Source organism: Gopherus evgoodei, chromosome 11 (assembly GCF_007399415.2).
Source record: "Gopherus evgoodei ecotype Sinaloan lineage chromosome 11, rGopEvg1_v1.p, whole genome shotgun sequence".
NCBI lineage: Eukaryota > Metazoa > Chordata > Testudines > Testudinidae > Gopherus > Gopherus evgoodei.
In genome coordinates this window covers 9,783,022-9,810,434 of record NC_044332.1, presented here as the reverse complement: position 1 = coordinate 9,810,434, position 27,413 = coordinate 9,783,022, and the positions used below count along the sequence as shown (strand labels likewise).

Sequence of the window (27,413 nt, the reverse complement as noted above, 5' to 3'; positions counted from 1 at the left end):
AGATGTCTACATAACGGGACTTCTGCTACCATTGCTGCTTGTATCGAATGTCTGTTATTGTGGGAATCCCTACACTTGTGGCAGGGCTGACAAAGAGAACTTACAGTTAACGCTGAAATAAAGCTGTCCATCAGATAGTAGTCAGCTTCATCGTGCCCCATTAAATGGCTTGGAATGAATGCGGATTTGTTTGTTGGATAAGCAGTTTTCTCTCTTGTGCAAAAGTCAAAAACTTGCACTGGTCCCCCCCCATCACAGAATAGTTCTCCCTAGAAGTCCAAAGTAAAGCACAAAACACACCTTACTAAACACATCACTCTGAATTTTTGACAGTATTTCTAGCAAGTCTACACTGCCCACAGTGTGGCCACACTACAACATGGGCAGTGTAGACACACCTTAAATGTAATGTCCACAATGAGTTTCTATCACAATTAAAATGTATTAAAATCTCTAAACAAGATATTAAGACTGCTCCTAGAAAAGTTATGTTGTTTGTTTTTAATATCTTCACTATGGACAGCATCTACCTGGTATTAAAACAATGGCTAGCTTCATCAGCAGAAGGATCAAAAATGCATCACAGAGCTATTGCACTTGTTTATTTGCTGGCCACTGACCTCCAGTTTGACAACGGCCTCATATGGTCACAGGCCTTTAAAATGTGTCTCAAAAGTCAGCATAAAACAGCAGGAAATACTATATTGTGAAACAGTCTTTAAGGGACAGTTAGCAGGCATAGCACTGAATTACTAGACCATAGCTGTTTGCGTAACAGAGGTGTTCAATAAACTAGTGCAGCAACACAGATGAAAAACTGTTGCACTCAGCAAGACTCTTCCCCGTAACAACACTTTGTGAGCAGTTACACACATAGTACGCGGAAGTGTTAGTGTTTATAGCAAGATATTAATTCAAAAATCGCTAAGGCCCATAATCTGGGCATCATCTTTGTCATAACTATAAAGGGAAGAGAACAGCCCTCCTGTGTACAATACTATAAAATCCCTCCTATCCACAGACACCAAAATCCTTTTACCTGTAAAGGGTTAAGAAGCTCAGGAAACCTGGCTGACACCTGACCCAAAGGACCAATAAGGGGACAAGATACTTTCAAATCTTGGTGGGGGGAAGTCTTTGTTTGTGCTCTTTGTTATGGGAGTTGTTCACTCTTGGGACTAAGAGGGACCAGACATCAATCCAGGCTCTCCAAATCTTTCTGAACCAGTCTCTGTTATTTCAAACTTGTAAGTAACAGCCAGGCAAGGCGTGTTAGTTTTATCTTTGTTTTCTCAACTTGTAAATGTTCCTTTTTGCTGAGAGGATTTTACCTCTGTTTGCTGTAACTTTGAACCTAAGGCTAGAGGGGGTTCCTCTGGGCTTTAGGAATCGGATTACCCTGTAAAGTTATTTTCCATCTTGATTTTACAGAGTTTTTTTTTTACTTTTCATTCTTTAATTAAAAGCCTTCTTTTTAAGAACCTGATTGATTTTTCCTTGTTTTAAGATCCAAGGGGGTTGGATCTGGACTCACCAGGAATTGGTGGGGGAAAGGAGGGGGGATGGTTAAATTCTCCTTGTGTTAAGATCCAAGGGGTTGGATTGGTTTTCACCAGGACTTGGTGAAAAAGTCTCTCGAGGCTACCCAGGGAGGGGAAGGTTTTGGGAGGAAAGGGGGTGTTCCAGATGGAGGATCTGGATGGTGGCAGCGATACCAGATCTAAGCTGGTAATTAAGCTTAGAACTGTCCATGCAGGTCCTCACATGTGTACGCTAAAGTCCAGAGTGGGGGAGGAACCTTGACAATCCTTGATCTGGCCTCTCTTTTTTGACTCACACATGCAGGCCATGTCCAAGCCTTGCTGCTTCTACCTCCATAATGCCTACTGTTCTACATTCCTAGCTTTCCAAACTACCGCAGCTTTTGTTCAGAATGTCTCATACTCTGAATACAGGCCCTCAGTATCTCTGTCTCTCTGGCCTTTAACGGGAATGAGGTAATGTCGCCATAACTAAGGCCTTAAGAAAAGAAGAGACTTTTTCTTTTCTTTTTTCAATTCATGGTAGCATCCCAGGTAAATGTTTGCATTTCATGGGACATGCATGGCCACGGATCACCCCTGAACTGCTGTGATTTTTCCAACAGTGGCAAGGCAGAAGCAGGGTTAGTGGGTCAGTCCCATCCCCGATTCTGGTAGGAGGTTGAGGGCTGGTCCTAGCCCAGGGAGTGTTGGTGTTTTACCACATGGTGCTGGCCACCCCAGCCCAGCCCGACCCAGGTCAGGGACTGGGGTCCAGCTAGCTCCATGCTCAGCTCCAGCAACTGCTGCTACTTCCTGTCTGTCCAGTCTGCAGCACTGACAACACCACAATTAGGCTCCCTGGCCTGGTCCGCCCCATTGCAACCTCCAGCAGCCTGAGAGGAGACAACACACCAGATGGTGGGGAGCTGAGGCCAGGATCCTACCTCCCAGCCTGATCCTCTTGCCAAGGCATGGCCTTCCTCACACTCCCATCACCCTGCAGGGGAAACGGCTACCTCACGCGCCGATCTCTCCATCAGGGTAGGGCCTCCTGACACAGCTGCTCATATTCCAAGTGGCTGCAGTGCTAGACATTGTGCTGACTACGGTGGGGGGATGGATCGTGGTTTTGGCTCCTGCGCTGTCTCCCCCATGGCTGCCAGGGGCTGCTCTGGGATGGGCCACTCCTAATTGCTGCACTGTCAGTGCTGTCTCTCTCTGCCTGCTGGCCGGACAGGAAACTGCAGCGGCAGCCTGAGCCAGATCTCAGTGCGGCGAGAGCTAGGCCCTGATTCCATCTAGTGCCATGTGGTCAGACACTCCCCCCACTGCCCTCACCATCTTCCTGCCCGCCCTCCCAAATGGGACCAGCTTGCTAATCCCCCCAGTGAGTAACCTCAGCAGGGAGGTGGGGGCAGGGATGCCCATTTCCACCTCCCTGCTGTTGGAAGTCCATGAAATTGTGATTTACAAAGGGCCTTACCCATAATATCCTTGTAATAGGCCTTATCCACAACTCTCATTGATTTCAGTGGGAACAAGATTGTGCCCAGGAACTAGTAATGCTGACTAGTGTGGCAATCACCCATTAATTTACCTTGGTCCCATAGATTGTGGTTTTCCTCGTACCCAGCCGCTCCGTAAAGGCCATCATAGTAAAAGCAGCTGTTGCTCCTCCTTCAAACTCCATATTAACAACCTGCAAAGGGTAAAGAAGTTAAGAAACCTACAGCTGCTCTAAAAGTGCTGAGAGGACTCTGGCAGGAGTGGGTGAAGGTGTATTTCCTGTCATCTATCATATAACTAGGAGTTACCAAGTAGACAGCACAAATCTGAAAGATGAAAATAACAGAAGTTACATGAGGCAAGCTGTAAAATCCATGTGTTGTGTGCTGTGAGCATTTCTAAAGAGCAGCATGGAAGTCATGTGTTGCACACGCTCTATTTGTCAAAGAGTTTTACTTTGTTTTATCTTGTGCTGCACACAAGATACTTTTCAATAGTTTACGTTTTCCAGCAGGACTCTTGGCAGATTCGCACTGTATCAGAGTGATGTTACTAGAGCTATGCTTATGGAAGCACTTCCTAAAGACTAGAGCTTACACACAAAACATTTTCTCAAGGGCCAATCTTTCCTTACAAAATCTCAAACAGGGAAAACTTTAACCAAATAAAACAACTTAACCTGGTTTACTTTAAGACATACAAATTGAAGTGCACTGGTTTCATACTCAGAACTAACGTCTATATTTTTTAAAAATGTAAGTAAATAAATAATATTTTACATACACTGGCTAGATGAACAAAAATATCATACCTGGTTACTGACAACATCATTGTCACATTCATAAACACATCTTCCATATGGACCACTGCGTAGAGCCTCTGTCACAGATTCTATGTCACAAACACCACTATTGCACACAACAGAGACTGGCCAATTAAAATAACCCTACAAAAAATAATGACAATGTTACTTTTGCAAGACATACTGTATTCTTATCTCTTATAAAAAGGCGAAAAAAACTTGCCTCTTATCTTGGACCAAATTCTCATTTATATGTACAGAAATCAGAACCATTTGCTACAGCTAGGTCACAAAACTGTTCCTGTAGGTAAACAACATGAACTCTCAGCGTGATGCTGTGGCAAGAGAGTTAGCATGATCCTCTGAGGTATAAACAGGAGTATCAAGTAGGAGTCCAGAGGTGGTGGTGTCTCTGTGTACGTTGGGCCCACTTCTGGTGTCCACACTTTAAAAACGATGTCAACACATTGGAAAGAGCTCAGAAGAAAGCTACAGGAGTGACTCTAGGTCAACAGGCAACTCGATCAGTCTAATTTCCTGCGTGAAGAGAAGATTTCTGATAGCTGGGGGGTTTCTAAGTGACAAAGGCATAAAAAGATTCAGTGTCTGGGTGCAGAAGCCAGACAAATTAAGATGGGAAATAAAATAATGTTTTTTTAACTAAAGGGTAATTAGCTATAGGAACAACTTACCTAGGCAGGTGGTGGATTCACCTTGAAATCTTTAAATCAGAATTGGAATTCTAACAGATACGCTATAGCTAGGGCTCTGTGTCTGTCTGACTTCTGCAGCGGCCAGTATGGCTGAGCCTAGGGCTCCCTCCCTGCAGCTGGTGCTGTGGGCCCCTGGGGCACCCCCCAAGCTCCAAGATTCAGACAGGGTTATTTGTGGTATTAAGTCATGGACAGGTCATGGAACGTGATATTTTGTTTCTTGCCTGTGACTTGTCCATGACTTTTACTAAAAATACCCATGATAAAATCATAGCCGTAGCTATAGCTCAACTGAGAAGATGTGAGCTTGAGGAAGGTGAAATTCCATGGCCTGTATTATGAAAAAGATCCATCCAGATAATCATAATGGTCCTTTCCAGCCTTGAAAAGTCTTATGAATTCCTGCTATCCCTGGGATTCTCCACTGGCCTCCTCAAGTCACCCCTGAATCACAACCAACACCAATGAAGTGCTGTTCATATGCCTCCACTTTACACTGGCAGGCTACCTGAGAGCAGGCAGCAGCAGCAGCAGGACTCCAGGTTAATTTATTGTAGCTTGCAGCTGGAAAGAGTGTTTGTCAAATGACAATGGTAAAAAATCAATGAGTTGCTTCTTTTAACAATGAACAAGTAACTTTTAGAATAAGGAGAAAAATACCACCCCACAAGCTTCTCTTTCTCTGCTTCACTGTATAGCTTCTGCCTCCAACCTTCCGCAATCACCTCCCAGTGATTTAAAGAAACAGCACGGATATCCTCACAGTGTCCACAGTGGCTAAATCTCCTGCTGGATTTGGAGTTCAGCACAGCTGCAGTGGGCATACCATGCACAACTTTCCTCAGGACATGCCCCCTGCCTTACTGCACACTGACACTAACGGGAGTCTGTACCATCTACGGCTTTCTCCAGCAACATGAACAGTACAGTCACAGAGATACTTGACCCTTTTTTTCCTGAAACTAGTGTTCACTGGTTCAGCCACTTGTGTCTGCTTATGGACCCAATTGTGACACCATGCCCCATATTCTTCATAAAAATACTGTTATAATATGATCTTGGCATAACTAAGATGTAGTTTATGCAAGGCGGGTCATGTGAGATATCATTGGAAAGGTTATGATTTACTGAATATGATTATCCTATTTGTATGCATGTATCATTTCTGCACCTGAAGTTAGGAATATTGACTGTGTAACAATTACAAGTGGGTTTGCACCTAGGGAACGTTCACCAGACAAAATGCAATCAGTCTGGCTGGTTAGTCAATGGGCCATTAGGAAGAACAATAAGATTTGAAGATGCTAACCTCCCACCTTCCTAGGAAGTCTTCCTGAGGATTTATGACTGCTTTGACACTGCAGGGGTGATCATGTCACCCCGGTACTGGACTCCATCTTGGACTGCTAGTATTTTTCCATTAATAAGGGGTGCAATCAAACTGGTAAACAAAGGATTCTCGCCATATGTAAATCCTATTTAAGGCTGGGGAGTGAGTTTATCAGGGTCAGTTCTTCATGGACTCCCCGCCCGAGATGACTGTTGAAAACACCCAAAACTGAACTGGGGAAGAAAAGACTGGTCCCAGACAAGGTGGTGTTTAGCCTGTGAAAGGAATAACTGGAGTTCTAAGCTGCAAGCAAGAGCAGTTTGTCTTCAAGAAACTCTGCACCTGCTTAAAGCAACATTTAGGGTGAGAAATTACTACTTGTAGCCAGTTTCTTTAGAGTATTAAGCTTAGTTTGTGTGTTTATTTGCTCAGTAATCTGCTTTGCTCTGTTTGCTATGCCTTAGAATCACTTAAAATCTATCCTTTGTAGTTAATAAACTTGTTTTTGTTTTCTCTAAACCAGTTTGTGCAATTCATAATGGGGGGGGGAAGCTGTGCATCTCTTCCTCCACACTGAGGAAGGGGGCGATATTCATGAGCTTACGCTGTACAGTTCTCTGTGCAGTGCAAGACAATACGATTTTGGGTTTGCACCCCAGAGTGGGTGTGCACTTGAATGCTGGGAAATCCCCAAGCTGATTCTTCCCATGCAGAGCTGACCTCAGTGTCTATGTCTTTCTGCAGCTGGGTGTGTCCCTACCTGTGTGTGTTCTGGATGAGGCTTGAGGGCCTGGCTCAGCAGGACAGGGTGAGGGAGCCCAGGCTGGTGGAACAGGTGGGGTCAGTGGGACCCCAGTACATCAGGGGGCACCAGGGCCAGATTAACCAATAGGCTAATAAGGCTAAAGCCTTAGGCCCTCCTATTTTTAGGCCCCACGTAGGCCCTCCAGCTGAGCGATGGTAGCGGGGCCCTATGACATTTTTTGTCTCATTGGATATTGCTTTGTACAAATTAATCCATCAAGACTGTGAATTCAATTTACGGTGGTTGTGATTTTGTCATTGTGGGCTAAGTGAGTGTTTGTGGGCCCAAGCAATATTGAACTTTGTACACACTAGGCCTACACTGGACAATAGAAACCACGTAGAGAAAAGGAGGATGGCAGAAATTGAAGGAGGCCCAAGAAAGACGGCAAAGACAAGATGTAGTGCTGATAGGAACTCCTCTCCTAACACTTTTTCCTCCTACTAAGTCTGGTGGTGAAGAAGTCCAGGCAAATACTAGCCCAAGTGAACCTGCTGCACCTGTGCCTGATGAAAAGGAGCAGCTTTCTGTGACTTCTCTAGCTGCAGTCTCACCCCACCCCTCTGATGACTTTCCCAGTGATAGTAATACACTCCAGCAATCCAGGCAAGTGGAACATGACTTCTCAAGATCTCATTACATATTGGACAGAAATGCCAGGATCTAGCTGCTGACTTTTCATTGGCAAAGCGAGAGTGCACCAATCAGAATCATTATCTGATCAAATCAGTGTTTGAGTATGTGAAGCCTAACATATTGGCAAGCAAGAATGGCTCATCCATTCACCTTCTAAGTAGAAAGTGAACTGTTTTTTACTGCCACCTGTTTTCTGATACCAAAAAGTGGGGAATGTTCTGTGAAGGCTTCAGTGATTGGAAGAATACCGCATACATTACCAATCGTGCAATGTGTGAGCAGCATACATCGTCAGTTAGCAGCTAACATGCCCGAAAGAAAGTTAGTGGTAGAATTGATACCCAAATGGAAAACCAGTTTTGGAAGATAGTGCTTACTGGAAAAATGTTCTCAGGCAAGTAGTTGAAACCATAGATTTTTTTGCTGAGCGTGGTCTGCCATTCCATGGCTCAGAAGAGACTGTTGGATTGAAACACAATGGCAATTATCTTGGCGTTCTAGAGCTAATCATTAAGTTTCACCCTTTCTTAGCTCAGCACATCAATGAACGCACAAATCGCGGAAAAGGCGATACATCATATCTATCAAAGACTATTTGTGATGAATTCATTGCACTGCTGGTGAAGAAGATGCTATCAGCCATTGTAGATGAGATCAAAGATGTGGGATATTTTTCACTGTCCGTCGACTCAACACTGGATGTGTCACATGTAGATCAGCTGACTGTCATCTTGCATTACGTGCTACCCAGCAGACCAGCTGAGTGTTTCATGACCCTCATAAACATCACCAGCCACACAGGGGAGAAACTTGCCTCGTACCTACTCAATTTCCTCACCGAAAATGGGATTGACATCAGCCTTTGTCGTGGCCAAAGCTCTGAAAATTCAAGTAATATGAATGGCAAATATTCAGGGATGCAGGCAAAGATAAAAGAGTGCAATTCTTTGGTGGATTCCATACAATGTGCTGTACACTCACTCCATCTTGTTGGCCAGTCTGCCGTGGATTATTGTGTTGAAGCAATTTCTTTTTTTGGATTTGTTCAAGAATTCTACAATTTTTTCTCTGCATCAACCAGTCATTGGATGATTCTTAGAGATTCACTACCAGAGGGATGCCCAGTGCTACAATCACTCTCAAGGACACAGTGGAGTGCCAAAGCTGAAGCTGTGAATGCAGTTGTTCTGGGATACCCCAACGTCCTTGAAGTGCTAGAGAGCATCAAGGATGATGAATCTCAAAAATCAGCAACAAGAAAAGATGTTTAGATCCTGAAGGATGTAATGCACACTTTGGAAACTGGTATTTTGTGTGAGGGCTGGAATGATGTACTTCAGCCATTCAGCAAGTGCAGTCTAAGCTTGCAAAGTGCTCAAATTGACCCTTCCAGTGCTGTAAACCTAATCAGGAGTCTTGGAACTGTTCTTCAAGAAATGTGGAATAGTTTTGATTATGAAATTCAGGGGGCTGCAAAGACTGCTAACCATGAATATAAGTCAGCCAAACACCGCAAAAGACAGAAGACATGCGACGATGCAACTGCCCACTCATTCAGTGACAAGGAGGCCTTCACAGTTAATATCTTCATCATAATCATCGCCAAACTGAAGAGTGCGTTAGAACATCGGCTCAAGGCTTACGAAAGTATTGACAAAACCTGTAGAATACTGAAAAATTTTTCACCTAACATTTCAAGTTCCAAAGTCAGTGAAGGTATCAAATGTCTGTGTCAGATGTACCCACACGATCTTCCAGTAGATTTTACTAAAGAATTTCTTCAATTTGTTGAATTCACATCACACTCTCAGATATAGAGAGAAAAGATGACAAAAGCAAATCTATTTGGATGTACCGAGTTATCACTGAATCCAGTGACAGAATGTTTCCCAAATGTTGAAACTGCATTACGGCTGCATTTGTCACTAACGATCCCTAACTGTAGGGGAGAATGTTCATTCTCTCTTCTAACAAGGGTCAAAAATGTCCTCGGATCCACCATGACTCAAGAGCATCTCAGTGCTTTGTCCCTCTTGAGCACTGAGAATGAAATCCTCAGGTCTTTGAATTATGGTGACATCATTAATGACTTGGCCAAAGCTAAAGCTAGAAAAAAATGTGTTTGAAGAATTGAGTGTAGTGAGAATAGAATAAACTTGTTACATATTTACATATTTGTTTATGTAAAATTATGTAGATAAATGTTTGATGACTTCATAATTGTTTTTGCAATATGTAATTCATATGTAGGCCCTTCCTTCCCATTAGCCTTAGGCCCCTCATAACCTTAATCCGGCCCTGGGTGGCACCCCAAAGCGGGGGCAACCCACCATACCAATTCCTCACTTTCATACTTCTGTGTCCCTGTAAAGAGATGTGCCTCTTAGATAAACTCAGCCATCCCCCTACATTAGTACAGGAATGTATTGAGAAAAAAAGCATCTGCTACTCCCAGTGACTTCAGTGGAAATTGGGTTTGCATAGCACTTCTGGAAAAAAAAATCAGGCCATTTCTATTCACATGCTTCTAAATTTACATTTAGCATCTTAAATGTAGGCACACAGGTTGGAACACTTTAGTCTCTTTTCCCCCAGTTGTAAAATACAGGTATCACACACTACCTTCCCTGATCCTCTAATGTCTTGACTTCTCTAAAAGTTTAAGAGTAGGTTTAATACAGTGTCTGCGACCACTCTAAGACCCTCTTATGAGTTTAATCTGGCCCTGTTGAGTTACGGAAGCCAAGTATTCTCTTATCTGCTTCCTAGTCATGCTGTTTCCCGATTTTCTAAGATCCTCAATAACATAAATTAATCTCCAGCTTCCTTTCTGTTGAAGGCTGAAATCTAATGGTTGAGTATTTCAGCCTTCTCCATCTTCCAACAGCTAGGAGTTGAAGCTAGGCAAATTCTGATTAGAAATAAGGTGTAATTTTTTTAACAGTGAAGGTACTCACTGTAATAATGCACAAAGGGTTGTGGTGGATTCTCCATTACTAGAAATTTTTAATCAAGATTGGCTGTTCTGATAAAGGATTTACTCTAGTTGAACAACAGCTACTGGACTTGAATCAGAAATTAATTTAGGCAAGTCCTATGCCCCGTGTTATGAGTCAGACGAGATGATCACAATGGTCCATTTGGCCTTAAACTCTATTACTGAAGCTCCCTCCTAACTTTTCATTGATTTCATTTTTGATCCAATTTATTTATAAAACCTTTTAAAATTCACTTTTATATGAAGTTGGAGTCAGAAAAAAATCATCTTCCCATCTTGAACACTGAGCAAACAGCTTAGGTTTGTTTTGGCTTCTTGTTTCTTTCAAAATATCAAGTGTTGGCCACCAGAAGCAAGATATTATCCTTGATGACACAGTGGTTTGATGTTATACAGTTATTTTTATGTTCCAAGTGTGATGGTACCTCCCATAAGGCTTTATGGAAATATGCACATGAATGTGTATATATAACATAACTAGAATGTGGTTTATACTACATATGCCATGTAACATACCTCTGTAAAGGTTATGAGCTATAGAATCTATTAATCCTCTTTGTATGCATGTATCATTTTTGTATTCGAAGCACACCGCTACAAGGGTGAACAATTTATGAGTTTACCCTGCATAAGCTTTATACAGGATAAAACAGATTTATTTGGGTTTAAACCCCATTGGGAGCTGGGCATCTTGGTGCTAAAGACAAGAGCACTTCTCTTAGCTGCTTTCAGTGAAGCCTGCAGCTTTGGGGCAGGTAATTCAGACCCTGGGTCTGTGTTGGAGCAGACTGGAGTGTCTGGCTCAGCAAGACAGGGTGCTGGAGTCCTGAGCTGGCAGGGAAAGCTGGGGCAGAAGTAGTCTTGGCACATCAGGTGGCAGCTCCCAGGGGGGTTCTGTGATCCAACCCGTCACACCAAGATCTTGTGAAAACCAAAAGATGAGTTCCTTTCGCTTGGAAACTGAACACATTTTGAGATCAATGTAGTCAATATTTGGAAGATATGTTGCTTGAAAACAGTACTGCACTCACCTTCTCTGCATGGTGCAGATAAATCTTCTTGGCTGAATATGGACAGGTTTGTTCGACTGAACAGTCTAAGCACCGACTGGCAGCTCCTTTGGGCTAAAACAAATTTACAATGGTTCATTATTTACGGTTTATTATTTATTAATTTTACTCATCTATTTTCATCCACAGAAAGACACTTCTTGCAACATTTTAACAGAGAGAACTCAAACCAGATCCCCCTGTTCTTCCAGTAACCTTCCTCTTTCTTCATGGTAAGGAGGCAACACAGTCCTGTGTTTGGAACACAAAACCGCCTTCCAAACACCACCTCTTACACTCACGCAGTGTGTGATTTTGAACTAGACACATCCAGTTTCTCAGTTTTCAATCTGTAAAGTAGTCATGAAACTACTTACTGCTTAAAGTTAGTCACCTGCTTAAGTGCTTTGCTGATTCGGGGCCAAAACAGGGATAATACTGCCAACCTAATACTGTGTTGTAAGGAGTATAACTAACAAATGTAAGGGGATTTGATATCCTTGGAGGAAAGACACTATACAAGTACTTATTCCAGTACAAGCTGTTTTATCCGGTATGTTGGGGGAATGGGGGGTGCCAGTAAGTGAAAAATGCCAGTTAACTAAGAGAAAGGGAGTTTGGGTGCGGGCGGTGGGGCTGGGGCTGGAGCTGGGGATTGGGGTGCAGGAGGGGATGCGGGGTGCAGGCTCTGGGAGGGACTTTGGGTGCAGGAGGGGGCTCAGGGTGCTGGATCTGGGGGGGCGCTTACCTTGAGTGGCTCTCTGCAAGCACCAACCTGTCCCAGCTGCTCCTAAGTGGAGGCGCAGCAGGCAGCTCTGTGCACTGCCCCCACCCAGCCCCGAGCGCTGGCTCTGCAGCTCCCATTGGCCAGGAACCACATCCAATGGGAGCTGTGGGGGCAGCACATGCGGGCGGAGACCGTGTGCAGAGCCACCTGCCGCACTTCCGCCTAAGAGCAGCCAGGACAGGTCACTGCTTGCGAGGAGTTGCCTGAGGTGAACAGCCCCTGGATCGGACACCCCACACCCTCTCCCAGGCCCTAAGCCTCCTTCCGTTCCCAAATTCCCTCAAACAGCCTGTGCTCTGCACACCCTCCCACACTCCACCCCCTGCCGGCCCCAGCTTTCTGGCTGGTGAAGTGCCAGATAAAACAATGTTTACTGTATTATTAAAACTATCAAGATAACCTGATGTTAGCACTAGTCATTGTTAATATGCACCCTACAGCATTCAGCTTTGTGAGTGACTGGCAGTTTGAACAAGTCAAATAACTTCTTTGCACCGCAGTTTCCACATTTCTAAAAGAGGGATTGTTGGGAGGCTTGATTTAACAATATTTATGAAGGAGCTATGAAGATGTAAAGTGCTACCTATTATTTCTCCATTAGGAATAAAGGTATCTACATCAATCATTTAAAAACACAGGTTGTTCAAATGAAACTCCTACAAATTACAACTTACACCAGCCACTGCAGAAGTCATGGAGGCCACGGAAAGTCACGGAATCCGTGATCTCCATGACCTCTGTGGCAGACTCACAGCCTTATTCATCAGCTCCCAAGAAAACGTGGTTTGTAGCCATCCAGTTGAGCCCAAGGTGCTGCAGGTAGCCGCTGTCACCACGCAGCGAGATCCATATATGCTAACAGTACTAAATAAGATCTCATGCAGAAAGTCACTGTAGTTAAAGTTGGAACACAATTTTAATTTTATCCCCATTTCACATGTTCACAGTCTTCCAAGGATTCACCTTTCGCGTTGAAACCTTTGATCTCTGCCCAAAAATGAATGAGCATCGCTATGCTGACAAAACTTTGTGATGTAGACCTGGCATAATATTTCTGTTAGAGTCAAAGGTTTTTTACCACCACAATCCACAATCTCATTGCCCCAGCCTTACAGGCACGTGGAAAGCTGGTCTCACGTGGGAAGCTGTAACTGCTGAGGTTACAATTTCCACGAATGAAGTAGTAACAGAGTTTCTGCCCAGCCTGGTCCCATCACCTAAAACACCATCACAATAAAAACAACATGTAGGTGCTCTTTTAACCCAGCCTTGCAAAAAACTGTCACCAGCCAATTACAAGAATCAGCAAAAATGTGAACTCACCCCACTTCAACAATTGCCTCAGCATGGTGTGACCATCAAGTTCTAACTGGGACAATTTAAATGCTAACACTTTAAATACAGGCATTTTCCCCATCCTCCACTTAAAAAACAAAGTAAAAGAAAGTAAGTGCAAATGGCTAAGCTAATGAAACACCCAGGCTGCACAATTACAATTACAAAAAGTCAAGATCTGGAAAATGCAAAGGCTCCGCCAGCCACAATAATTCAGCCTCATTGCTCATCTCTAGTCCTACTCGTCTGGTTAAACATGTAACTCAACAATGGTGTTTAGATACCCACAATTATAGGCACCTTAGAAATGCCAAGTGTTGATATTACCCACACGAGATTCATGTTACAGTTTAAGTAACAATATGTATAGGAAAAGACACACAATTTATAAGATGCTTAAATTAATGTTGCTGGTGGATCCTTAAATTATTTTACTGCTTATTCTTTGTATTGTGGTAGTGCCCAAAATCTGCTAAAACACGTCTCAAGCCCCAGCGAGCTTGTACTTTGCAAACAAACTGAACATATGCAGGATAGCGGGAAGGGATACACCACACAAGAAAAGTGACCTGGATGATGGCAGGCACATCTTGTTAGCTTCATATTGGGTTTAGGGCTGTTTTTGGTTGGTTGATTTTTGAATGTAAGTGTTTTGTAAGCAAAACTGCAACAGTAGTTTTTATGTTCTGCGTTTCCTTTTTGGTGAATCCAAACAGACAACTAGACTGTTATGTTTACAGACCCTTTGCATTTTTATAAACTGATCATGACATGAAGCATGATTGTTAGGAATGAATATCTATCCAGACAAACTTTTTTGTCCTAACAATTTTTTAAAACAAATTCAGATTATTTAGCTGAATATTTATTATTTTAAAAGTTAGCTTGCAATGAATAGATGTTTTACATTAACATTAGAAAGTCAATAGTTTTTCCATTTTAAAAAAATCCAAGGTCCCAAACTGTGAATCTGAATATTCTACAAACTGGCGGCCCAATCTGGTAAAAATGTATGTGCATGAGTAATTTTACTCACATAAGTAGTCCTAATGACACAAATAAAAATCCAAATCTGAAGTAGAGCTAGATACTGAAAGTGGTTTGGAACAATTTTATAGCGTGGAAGGTGCTAAAGAGAATGGAAGGCATAAAGGGAAAGCCAGGATGAGCTAGCAAAGTGTGTCTTTAGAAGTAATGAGATTAAAAAAAAATTAAATAAACAGCATAAGCAATTTCTGCTTGGGCTATTTCATTTTAGTCTCTCTACACTACTGAGTTATTTCACTAGGGCTTCAGGACATTGGCTACTGTAAAGATTAGGTTTCTTTTAACATAAAACAAGGAATTTCCTGGAATGTTTATGTTATTTTCCCTACATACTTCAAAGTGCACATTTTTAGCAGGAAAACTACTGGTAACAACAGGTATGTTTAAAATGGTCACATACTTCCTGGAAATAAAATAAAATAAAATGGAGATTAAATGATAATATAGGCCCCAATGTAGCAAAGAAGTATGAGCTTAATTTACAGCATGTGCTTATGTGACTTAAGCACATGCTTAAATGCTCTGCTGAAAAAAGGCTAGAGGCGCTGAGTATTCCTTTATACAGGAGTATTTATACAAACCTTATGCTCATTAGTAAAATGAGAAAGACTGCCAAAAGATGACACCTTTAAGCACCTGAAATAAAACAGACATTTTCATAATTAAACACACATATCAACATAAAAGTGTAAAATGATCATTTTCGTAACCGTTCATTTTGGGCTTGATCCAACGCACACCAAAGTCTACAGAAAGGTTTCCAGTAATTTCAGTCCAACCTAGATCAGGCTTTTAGATATTCAGAGTCCTTCAACACCAATTCATTGCTGGCGTTCTGTTGCACTAGTGGCACAACTGTTTTCACTAAGATTTTTTTCTGATGACATGTCTTAGTATTGGGAATAATTTTACTACTCAGGAAATCTCTAACTGAGCAAGGTCCTGGTCAAGAGAATGATGTCAGAAGAGCTCTGATTTTTTTCTCTTGTCTCCAGTTTCTGTTATAAGAATTTACAAACAATAACTGTCTGGGCTGCCTTTGAAGAACTGGAAAAAATATGTCTTTAATTCTATACTAAAATGCGTCTGAGAATACAAAATACAACAACATCTCTATGTTTATACTTTTAAGTCAAGAATCACAATTTCTTTATGACCTCTAGTGCAGGATGAGTGCTGGATAATATTTACTGGTCCTGAAAGGGTTAGCGCTGGTCCCACTAGATGTTCTGAGAGGTGAGGAGCTATCAAACAGTAAAAATCACGTCATTCTGATTCTCATCTTTTCCTCCCTCATCCACTTCAATTCTGGCATGATTTTTAGAAACTGGTATTTCACAGACTGTTTGAGACCAGTGAAGATAAATGACTTCAACAGGAGGTGCATAGCAGTAACTGAGACTATCTGAACACTTAAAAGATGTAATCCAACTTGGCTAATTCTAGTGGTTTTAGATAAATGTTACAGAAATTAAGTATTTTACAAAAATAAAAGGGGAGTAATAAAATTAAGGTATTATGATCTGAAATCTCAATCTGTCAGAATAGAAAAACAATGTATGTCCTTGAGAAATGGAAGTGCCTAGCTTTCCGCACGCTGACCTTCCAAGGAATATTTCTAGCCTTGGAGATTAGTAAAATTATCACACCTTGAAACTGTCACTGTGGTGTCCAACAAAGTACTTACGCATGTCCTTCAGTCCCATTTAAGATATGTTTATGTGCTTTGCTGAACTGGGGCCCTTATGCACTGGTTCAGAAGTAGACTCAGCGAGTCCCAGACCCAGGGCCATTCTTATTCCAATTTCATCCTTTTCTGATAAAGACAAGTTTTACATCCAACTTGCAACTAAACTTACCAGTGAAGCTATAATGATTTAGTTAGCTAATTTGCCTAGGTTGGTGATTTTGGAGGGATAGCTCAGGGGTTTGAGCATTGGCCTACTAAACCCAGGGTTGTGAGTTCAATCCCTGAGGGGGTCATTAAGGGAACTGGGATAAAAATCTGGGGATGGTCCTGCTTGGAGCAGGGGGTTGGACTAGATGACCTCCTGAGGTCCCTTCTAACCCTAATAGTCTGTGATCTGTGATTCTTGGAATACTAAGTTTCAGGAGAGGAAGAATGACCTGTGGCCACGGTACTAGTGTTGGACTCAGGAGATCTGGGCTGAGCTCCCAGCTCTGTCACAGACTCACTGTGTGACCTTGGAAAAGTCACAGACTTGTCTCAGTTCAAAATCTATAAAATGGATATTTTAAAACAAACAAACAAAAAAAACCAACCTACCTCACAAGGGCATTGTAAGGATAAATTTATTAATATTTGCAGTGCATTCAGATACTAGTGATGGAGACATACATGTCCCTAGATAAATACTTTCTCCCACAATCTGATTACTGCCTTTGGTTTATTCTGCCTGCCAGGATGTAACAACAACTACAAGCATTTCCCTTTAAATAATATGAACACCAATATTTAAATCAGTGTAATTTAATCTATCATTTTTTTGTATCACTGCAGGAGATCTACATTTAGAAGAAGGTTCAGGCTTCTTGTTCTCTAGGAGGGTGATGGTCAATTACACACAGAAGAGAAAAGAGCTTACTCTGGCTAGGTTTACACTACAAAGTTTTGTCGGCACAGCTATGTCAGCAAACCTTCAATGCAGATGCAGTTATACTGACAGAAGAGTTCTTCTGACGACATAAGTAATGTTGTTTGGAGGAGTGGTGCTACCGGTCTGACAGAAAAAACTCCTTCTGTGATCATAAGCTGCATCTACAATGTAACTACACTGGCAAAACATCTGTAGCATAGACACGGCCTTCATCTCTCGGAAGGGGAAAGTTACATAAAACGTGTAAATATAACACCCCTTATTAGTGTTTGCACATGTTTATTCTTAGAACAAATATGATAAAAAAGATGCTGTAAACCTTTTATCACCCATCCAAAAATTAATGAGGTCGATGTCATGGCAGGATTTGGCTAACAACGAAAATGTACTTTCTGCTTCATTCCTCCAATTTCCTCTCACAAACGAGTGGGCAAAATGCCAGAATCCAACCTATGCTTACAAGAAATAAACAGTAATTAATGAAGTGAATAGATACAAGTAATTTATAGTTTAAAACAATTAATAATCCCAAGTCTGGAAGGAGAAGGGGCTTGACAACTAAGAAGGTGCTAGATTGACAGACTCAGGCTGTGGCTACACTGGCGCTTTACAGCGCTGCAACTTTCTCGCTCAGGAGTGTGAAAAAACACCTCCCTGAGCGCTGCAAAGCGCCAGTGTAAACAGTGCCCCAGCGCTGGGAGCCCGGCTCCCAGTGCTGCAAGCTAATCCCCACGGGGATGTGGAGTACGTGCAGCACTGGGAGAGCTCTCTGCCAGCGCTGGCGCTGCGATCACACTCGCACTTCAAAGTGCTGCCGCGGCAATGCTCCTGCGGCAGCGCTTTGAAGTTTCGGAGGGTAGCCATACCCTCACTGAGGTCTTCTTACAAGGAACAGGTACAGCAAGAGAAGCAGCAGTGCATGCTTACCTCGCCCTGTGCCCTACAAGTGTTTCTTACTCTTGACCTGGCAGGCAGGGCCGTCCTTAAGCATAGGCAGAATAGGCAGCCGCGTAGGGCCTCACTCTGCCTGGGGGCACCACTCTCCAGGCAGCCCAGACAGTGTAGAAGCAGGGCTGCTGGGTCCTAGAGAGAGCTGAATGCAGCAGTCTGAGGAATGGGATTGGCTGCTGGGGTCTCTGGGAAGGGGCGGGGGTGGGAGTTGGGGAAGGAGATCACCTGTGAGTGTGACTCTTTCCCCCTGGCTGAGGTGAAGTGAGGCAGGCTCTGTGGCTCTGGAACCAGTATCCTTTGTTATCCCCCATAACATCCATTCTTCTCCCCCCCACCCACGGAGCACCCCCTCCTTTCTCCCTCCTCCCCAGGAGCCCCCCTCTCTCTCTCCTCCCTCCCCTCCGTCAGGGCTGGGTTGGGTGAGGTGCTGGGGGATAGGTGGGGGGAGGGGAGGCTGGCTGCCTGCCTGCTGAGAAATGAAAGTAAAAGTAACTCACTTCCTCGACAGGCAGCCAGGATTGGAATGTCAGACAGGGCTTGGCTGGGGTTAGCCAGATGTGTGAAAAATCGGGATAGGGGATTGGGGTACAGTGATCAGATATCCCTATTTTATAGGGCCAGTCCCAATTTTGGGGTCTTTTTCTTATATAGGCTCCTTTTACCTTCCCACCCCCACCCATCCCTGTCCTGATTTTACACACTTTCTGTCTGGTCACTCTAAGTGGGGGTAATTGATGCCTATATAAGACAAAGCCCCAAATATTGGGACTGGCCCTATAAAATCAGGACATCTGGATCTGGCCACCCTAGCTGGGGAGCGCCTCTCCCCCGGGCTGGCAGCTGCCAGCGATCCATCTCATCCGGGGGGAGCTGCACATGGCAGGATGAGCTGCTGTGGCTCCATGGGTGCCCCGTCCCTGAGATCAGATGCTGTGCTAACTTCACCATGGTCCGTAAGGCTGATGGTGGTGCCCATTGGCATGTGATTGGACCTGAAGGTTTGCTGCTGCTGTTGCCACTCTGCACCCCAAGAGGTGGATTTTGGGGTCCTGCAGTTTTCCACCTATCTCCTACTCTACTGCAGCTGTTGGACCAGCAGGCTGGGGGGTTAGCCAAGCATGAAAGCAGTACTGTGTTGCCATTTAGATTGTCATTTAACAACTTTGTTTACCAAAAATTCTTGCTAACAATCCTGAATCCAATTTCAATATATTTTTTTTTTAAATCAACATCTTAGCCAAAAACAGAAAATTAAGTTGTTGACAATTATTAGGGACAGGTTTGGTTTGAGGCAGGGAGTGGGCCAGTTTTCATCAGAGAAACAAAAAATGTTGACTGACTTTCCTATAGCCTGTTACTCCTGATAAGAGCCCTCCAACAACTGTAATATGCTAATCTCCTTACTAGTGTATAAAGCAGGGGTCGGCAACCTACGGCACACCTGTCAAAGGTGGCAGGTGAGCTGATTTTTGATGGTATGCAGCAGCAGGCTGAGCGGCTCAGCCCATCACTGCTCTCGGGTTCCGGCTGCTGCCATATTGCCAGCTGGGATACCAGCCATCGGCCCCACTCAGCACCTGCTGCTGGCCTGGGGACCCCCAAGGAACCCCAGGCTGGCAGTAGGCTGAGCAGGCCAGCTGAACCACTCAACCTGCTGTCAGCCTGGGGTTCCATTCACTCAGCCGGCAGCGGGCTGAGTGGGCTGGTGGCGGGCTGAGTGGGCTGGTGGCGGGCTGAGCAGGGCCGGCGGGGGGTTGAGTGGCTCAGTCTGCTGCAAGTCTGGGGTGCCAGCAGCACTCAGCCTACTGCTACTCCGGGGTTCCGGCTGCCAGCCCCTTGCCAGTCAGGAGCTCAGCCGCCAGCCCCACTCTGCCTCCTGCCAGCCTGGGTGAGCAGAATCCCAGGCTGGTAGCGGGCTGAGGGGGGGTTGGCGTCCGGGATCCTGGCTGGCAGGAGTTGATGGTCAGAACCCCAGACCAGCAGCGGGCTAAGCAGGGCTTGGGATCATTGTCTAGGGTTCCAGCCACCAGCCCCACTTAGCCCGCTGCCGGTTTGGGGTTTCATTTACTCAGCTGGCAGTGGCCTGAGCAGGACCGGTGGCCAAGACCTCAGATAATAACAATAGTTCATTTATATAATATAGACATAGAGAGAAACCTTCTACAAACATTAAAATGTATTACTGGCACGAGAAACCTTAAATTACAGTGAACTTGGCACACCACTTCTGAAAGGTTGCCGACCCCTGGTATAGAGTGACCATATGCTGTACTAAGATTCTCCTGCTTTTTTTTTTCCCTGTGAGTCAGTATAACTTTTGCCAGCCCAGAAGTTGGGCAGCCAATGTTTTACGTTTTCACAATGTTTTCTCCAACTTTCATAAAGTAAATACATAGTTAATATGAGTTTAAAAGGCCAGGGACACTTCTTTGTGAAGAATCTGTACAGCAGATCATGCTAGAGTTGTGAAAATGTCAGTTTTTGATGGAACTTTAGAGGCAGTGATTTATCATGTATTTTATCATGTGAATGTGCTGCTATTGCTAATGTCTTTCCAAACAAAAATAAGGCACAACAGGACTTCTGTAACATTTCTGTGCTACCTTAATCTAGATGAGATGATTCTGTGCTGACTTCATTTTGGTCACTTTGTGCTTTACCTAGGAGTAAAACTAGGGTTATATTTTCTCACTGTTTGGAAACCCAGCTTATTAAACTGGATAATGCCATTGATCTGTTTACAGTATAAAGTTGATATAGAGTTGTAACTAACGTTAAGACTGATGCTCATTATACATTTAAAACTAAAAAGTGGCTTTGTAAAAATGACATGGGTTTCCAACTCTACTGTGTCTCAGTCTTCACACTAGCTCAAGTTCACAGGCTCACAGCTATCCTATATTAGCTATATTAAATAATATTTCTGATAATAACAATAATTTAAACAGTTATTTCTTTAAAAAACACCCTTATAGGTTATGTCCTATCAAAAACAACCTTCTGAGTCACAAAAAAGAAAACGGAAAAATGAAATAGGATTAGCTGTAGAAGCACAGAAGGGTTCTATACTTAAGTTTGTACATCATGAAAACAACGAAGTTGATCAAGATCATCATGTAACTTCCCAAGAAAATTTTTATGCAGATGAAGCTCAAGAAATGCAAGAACACACAGAACAATCATTTGAAACAGATGCAGACACAAAACAAGAAATTAAAACAGTTGAAACTGTACTAGCATGGGATATAGATGACATTGGCACATGGCCGCAATCTTTAAACAACGAGTACCGTGCCATTATACTTGAGAAAGGCCCTGTGGGAATAAAAGGTCTTGAATATCCTAAAGACATCAGAGGTAGGAAATTCACAAAAAACAATTACTACAAAAGACTTTCCAATGGTGAAATTGTCAACAGACAGTGGCTTGTGTACTCTAAATGCAAGGATGCTGTATTTTGTTTCCTATGCAAAATTTTCAATAGTTGCAATTTTAAGATAGCAACCATAGGTATTAATGATTGGAAAAATCTTAGCCACATATTACCACAACATGAAAAGGCACAATACCACACTGAAAGTATGCACAAATGGTGTGAGCTGAGTGTAAGGTTAAAAAATCAGACGACTCTTGATGCCCAAAATCAAAGATTGCTGGAGTCAGAAAAGCAGCATTGGCGTCGTGTTCTTGAACGTATATTATCTATTGTTGAATATCTATCAACAAACAATCTTGCTTTTAGAGGAAGCGTTGAGAAATTATTCCAGCCCCAAAATGGAAATTTTTTGGGCCTTGTACAACTGCTGGGAAAATTTGACACAGTGATGAGTGAACATCTCCGAAGAGTAACTGAAAATGAAATACATGACCACTATTTGGGACCAAGAATTCAAAATGAGCTGATCATGCTAATGAGTAATAAAGTGAGAGACAAAATTGCTTCATTGGTTACTTTGGCAAAATATTTTGCCGTAATTCTAGATTGCACACCGGACATAAGTCTTCAAGAACAGATGTCATTAATAGTGCGATTTGTCGACATTAGTGATTCAGCACAGATTACAGTTAAGGAATTGTTTATCACATTTTTAGAAGTGCAAAACACTATAGGTTTTGGACTTCTTCAAACTCTCCTTGATGAACTAAAACAAATGGGATTATCCATAATGAACATTCGAAGACAAGGCTATGATAATGGCGCCAATATGAAAGGATGCATTTCTGGCGTGCAAGCTAGACTGCTGAGAGAAAATCCACGAGCCTTTTTTGTTCCATGTGCATGTCACAGCCTTAATTTGATATTGTGTGATATGGCCAAGTCTTCTGTAGAAGCTATATCTTTTTTTGGTTTGCTGCAACGCATTTACGTGCTCTTTCAGCTTCCACTCAACGATGGCAAATATTCAAAGCACATGTCAACGGTATTACCGTTAAGCCTCTATCTGAGACACGCTGGGAAAGCAGAGTAGAAAGTGTAAAAACGTTGAGATATCAATCTGAGGAAGTTTATGAAGCATTGGTTGCTATTTCAGAAGAAGCCAGAGAACCAAAAGCTAAAAGTGAAGCACAGTCATTGGCCTCTGAAATATCCAGCTTCAAGTTTCTAACATCTGTCGTAATCTGGTATGACATTCTTGTTAAAATCTCAAGTGTACGCAAAATAATGCAGAGTCCAATGATGCAGCTTGATTCAACACTTACCTTACTAAACAACACACAAGACTTTTTAGTGAAATACAGAGAACATGGATTCAAAGAAGCACAGGTTACAGCAAGAGAGATTCACAGGCACTCGGTGTAGAACCAAAATTTCCATGTGCGAATGTGACACGAGTTTCAAGGAAAAAACGACAAATGGAATATGAAGGAGCAGATGAGCCCATAGACGATCCAGAAAAGAAATTTGAGGTTGAATTTTTTAATGTTGTGATGGATAAAGCAGTATCTGCTGTTGATGAAAGGTTTAATACCTTGCAAGTACACCATGAACAGTTTGGATTTTTGTATGACATAACTAAATTCAACGAAATAGGAAAACAAGAGCAACTAATGACGAAGTGCAAGAACCTAGAGAGCCTCCTGAAGCACGGTGATAGTTTTGATTTAAATGGACTTGAACTGTACGAAGAATTGAATACATTGTCATCAATGTTGCCACATGCAAAATCGGTGATGGACATTGTACAGTTCATTCATAACCGCAAACTTGTTGACATATATCCTAATGTGTACATTGCCACTCGTATTCTACTGACAATTCTGTAACAGTAGCATCAGGAGAATGGAGTTTCTCAAAACTAAAGCTCATTAAAAACTATCTCCACTCTACAATGAGTCAGGAACGCTTACCTTGTCTTGCTATTCTTGCAATCAAACAAGACACGACTTTGTCTTTGTCATACGATGACATTATTACTGATTTTGCAGCCAAAAAAGCCAGAAAGATTGCTTTTAATTAAAAACAAATCTTGTTTCAATACCTCTTCATATAAATTTCCAATAAAATTTTGATAAATTAAAAAAAATATATTATTTGCATCATTCTGTCATATCAGAATTTTTTCTATAGTGCTGCTTCTTTAGTGCTAGTCCATCAGCATTACAGTGTGCTTAATTAAGTTAAACTGGTTTTAATAACATGAATTTGGCAAGTTTTCCAATACTGTAAGCTTATCTTTGTGTTGCTAAGAGCAGATCAGGCACAGGGGCACCAGTTTAATAATCTCGCCTAGGGCACCATAAATCCTAAGGCCGGCCCTGCTGGCAGGAGTAACTTTAGGGACTCAGGTGTCCATGGCTTTCAATCCCTGGCTTCCCTATGAGACTATCAAAATTACCGATTAATGCTAACCATGGTTGTCTTCTATAATGTGGACCCCTGTCTACAAGAAACTTGAATGAAGATATCAAATTCATTTCAGCTAGAAAAACATCACCTTGGTGCATCCTCCAAAAACATGTTTGAAATTTGTATATTGCATAATCTTAACATACAGAAAACACAATTAAAGACGGCTGATCCTGTAACTAATGAAGATTTCAACCACTTATATATATCAGATAGTTTGAAAATTATATTATTTTCAATTTTTTCTTAGTAACACGTTTGTGGTAAAAAGGGAAAATTTAGCAAAATACATTCAATTGTATCAACAATATTTCCATCTGAAATGTCACACACATTTCACTAACTTCTTCATTATACTTCAGTGACAGAAGTGGGCTGTGGTCATCATACGGACTCCATTTTGTACTGTGCGCTGAGATGTATCTAAACTTGCTCGAGGCAAGTACCTATTGAATTGCTTTCCAGATAGCTGGCCTGCCCAGGGAAGTGGCTTAATGCCTCACCGAAGAACTATTACTAAGAAGCCATCAAGACGGCAGTTTGGAGCGATCAGAGTTGAATGTCTCCCAACTGCTGGTCCATCCCCATGGAACAATGTTTTTTTTCTACATAGTGGCCTATGGGGAGGACAAGAATGACAGGGGAATGGGAGCTAGCACATTCCAGGTAAGCACAGGGCAGGAAGACAGAGACTAGAACTACTCTAAGCAGGGGTCAAATATCACCAAAGTCAAGGGGGACTTGCAGGAGAAAGAGGATAGGAGAGACTCTGCCTTGCCGACAATGCTGAAAAATTTCCCACTCCTAAAAGGGGTGAGATGGGGAGGCTCAGGACTTTTCTTGTTTTAAAAGATCTATAACTCTTGAATTCTTTCAAGAGTGGAGTTTCTGTGGTTAAGAAATTCCTTTGCTAAACCTGTGTTCCTCGCTTTCCTTTGTCCGCACAGGGCTTAAATTAGAAGCCCAGAGTATCCACAACCTCAGTGGAGCATGAGTAAGCATCTGTGAGGCTCAGGAGGTCTCAGACACAGATTTTGAGGTCTAGGGCAGCAGTGCCCCATGTCCCAAGGAAAGGCACAAAGAGGTCTAAGTCTTGGAGTGTGTCCTAAGGACCCAGACCCAGAAATGGTGATGAGACTCTACCCAGACCCAATAGGCTTGGAAACACATGAGAGCTAGTATACAGATCCACTCAGACTGCTGTCCACACAAAGGGGTTTTGGGCCAGACGGTAACAACTTATACTTCCTATAAACTCCAAAAATGGAGTTCCAGGAAACAAAACAAAAATCATAGTCCCTCCCAATCTGCTTAAGTATAAACAAATATTTTGGCATCTTCCTTGTGAATGATCCAATCCAGATTCGTTTGGCTAAGTGTCACAGCAGAATTTGTTGAATATCTAAAATCCTTCTCACTGAAAAAAGGGAGGCTAATTTCCTGAGTGTTATTAAAGTAAAAAAATCATAGGAAAAATCTGCTTTTCAAAACACCTGATTCCTGCCAGTTTATTAAAAATGCCTTTAGCTGGGGACACAATTTATGTGACTTTAATTTTGCTCAAGGTAAAGTGTGAAAAGTATATAGTGTCATTTATCCACTGTTCTTGGACACTGAAGTATTTCTCCGAAAAAGGAATAGTGAACAAAGACAATGTTTGCCTGCTTGGAATTTGTAAGCCACCTTAGTTTCTTACATATTAAACCAGAACTGAAATGGTAGGGCAAAAACCATTACTGACATTTAAATAACATTTCATTTCAGTGCTTGAATTTTTAAGTTTTCACTAACTTTAAACAGTGATGATCTGACAGTAAATTTCTTCTGATTTCAACTTTAGAAATAAAAATCCAACGTTTTGCTGCAAACTTAAAACACCACGTTGGTAACGCCCACACAAAACAATGGTCTCAGCACCTTCTCATTGCTCTGATCAGAAGTTACCACAAACTATTTCCAGAGATTGCCCATTCCTGCTGCTTCAATAGATGCTGTTGGTGTACAAGCAAGTAGATACATGAGAAGGAGCTAGATTCATATGGGGTAGCAGGGGGGTGAGGAGGAGGAGAGAAGACAATCAAATTTGCCACAAGATGGGACAAAATATGCGAGATTCTCCCTCGCCCACACACGTACACTTCTAAAACTGGATCACAGTCAGCAGAAAGTTCAAAACAAAACATTTGTTTAGGGTGCTTCTCATTACAACGGCCATGGACGTGAAATCAGCAGTTCTCCAATAATTTACCCCCGAATTTTGGCAACAAGAGGATTAAGCAATTTGTTTTCTAAAGCATTTAAAAAGGAATAGTTCTAGTTTTATGTTCGCAACAGATGATTAATAAAGAATATAAAAAATACACAAGACTTGAAAAACAGTAAAATAAAAAAGTCTGTTGTCTCAAATCCTATTTAACTAATTCAATTTTGTAACAAAGAAAGGAAAGGAACATTCAACACTTAGTTAGTTGCTTCTAGCACACTTGAGAAGATGCCGAAGAGCATATATGTGGAAGTATTACTTACTACTAAGGCACTGATTAATATGTATAACTAAGCTCGGACAATACCATGACACACATACTTACGGGCTCCAGATGCTGTATGTGGCAGATGTCTCCAATTGCTCCAGCATCTAGTAGCTCCTATATAAACAGACAGTGAGGAAACATAACTCAGTTTGCTCTGCCTACTCAGGCACACAAAGCCTCTTGCTGATACCACAAATAGACACGGCAACTCTTGTGAATTTATTGCATGAGTCGCGATTTCTGAGTAAAATTAAGTCTCACTCACGATCTAGCAATAGAACTCACAAATGTCAGGATCTTTTTTCAGCCACACCACATTCTTAAAGTGGGTTTCCAGTCAAACAGAAGTTACCCCCCACAAACAAAGGAGTGTGATTTCTCCACTAGACAGGTTTCAGAGTAGCAGCCGTGTTAGTCTGTATCTGCAAAAAGAACAGGAGTACTTGTGGCACCTTAGAGACTAACAAATTTATTTCAGCATGAGCTTCGTGAGCTACAGCTCACTTCTTCGGATGCATAGAATGGAACACACAGACAGGAGATATTTATACATACAGAGAACATGAAAAGGTGAGATGAGCTATCATCAGCAGGAGAAGAAAAACTTTTGAAGTGATAAGATGACCCATAGAAGGTTTTCCAAAGTACTTTGAAAGACAATGAGAAGTCATTTACAAGTCAGACAAACAAAGCTATCAAGCTAATGGGAGGAGTAGGGGAGAGACAGTGTGGCTACTCCCCAGCAGGGAAGAGAAACTTCATCTGAGGTATAAAGAAGGGGGAGAGCCAAACCTCAAATAAGCAATTGACTCAACTGGGAAAAAGAGAATTTACTCACCTTGTGCAGTAACGATGGTTCTTCGAGATGTGTGTCCCTGAGGGTGTCCCACTGCAGGAGTATGTGTGCCCCCCTGCGCTGCTGATCGGAGACTTA

General features: G+C 42.4%; 1 protein-coding gene across 12 annotated transcripts in view; it reads right to left on the bottom strand.

Moving 5' to 3' along the window:
• The window catches only part of LOC115660055 (uncharacterized oxidoreductase YjhC-like), an 86,791-nt gene that overhangs the window by 16,388 nt on the left and 42,990 nt on the right, over positions 1-27,413 (bottom strand). For 11 of the 12 annotated variants that reach the window (XR_004002717.1, XR_004002720.1, XR_004002721.1 and 8 more), the window contains 7 exons: positions 26,537-26,593; positions 17,469-17,599; positions 15,113-15,167; positions 11,345-11,437; positions 3,841-3,975; positions 3,121-3,222; positions 105-269 (listed from right to left, as the gene is read on the bottom strand). Coding sequence is in view for 5 of the 12 variants with exons in the window: in XM_030581072.1 (XP_030436932.1) it covers positions 105-269; positions 3,121-3,222; positions 3,841-3,975; positions 11,345-11,437; positions 15,113-15,167; positions 17,469-17,599; positions 26,537-26,593 (738 nt within the window). In the remaining 7 variants the exon portion in view is untranslated. Of the gene's footprint in view, positions 1-104; positions 270-2,176; positions 2,417-3,120; positions 3,223-3,840; positions 3,976-11,344; positions 11,438-15,112; positions 15,168-17,468; positions 17,600-26,536; positions 26,594-27,413 lie in introns of those variants that run through there. The other variant, XM_030581077.1, reaches the window with a different exon arrangement.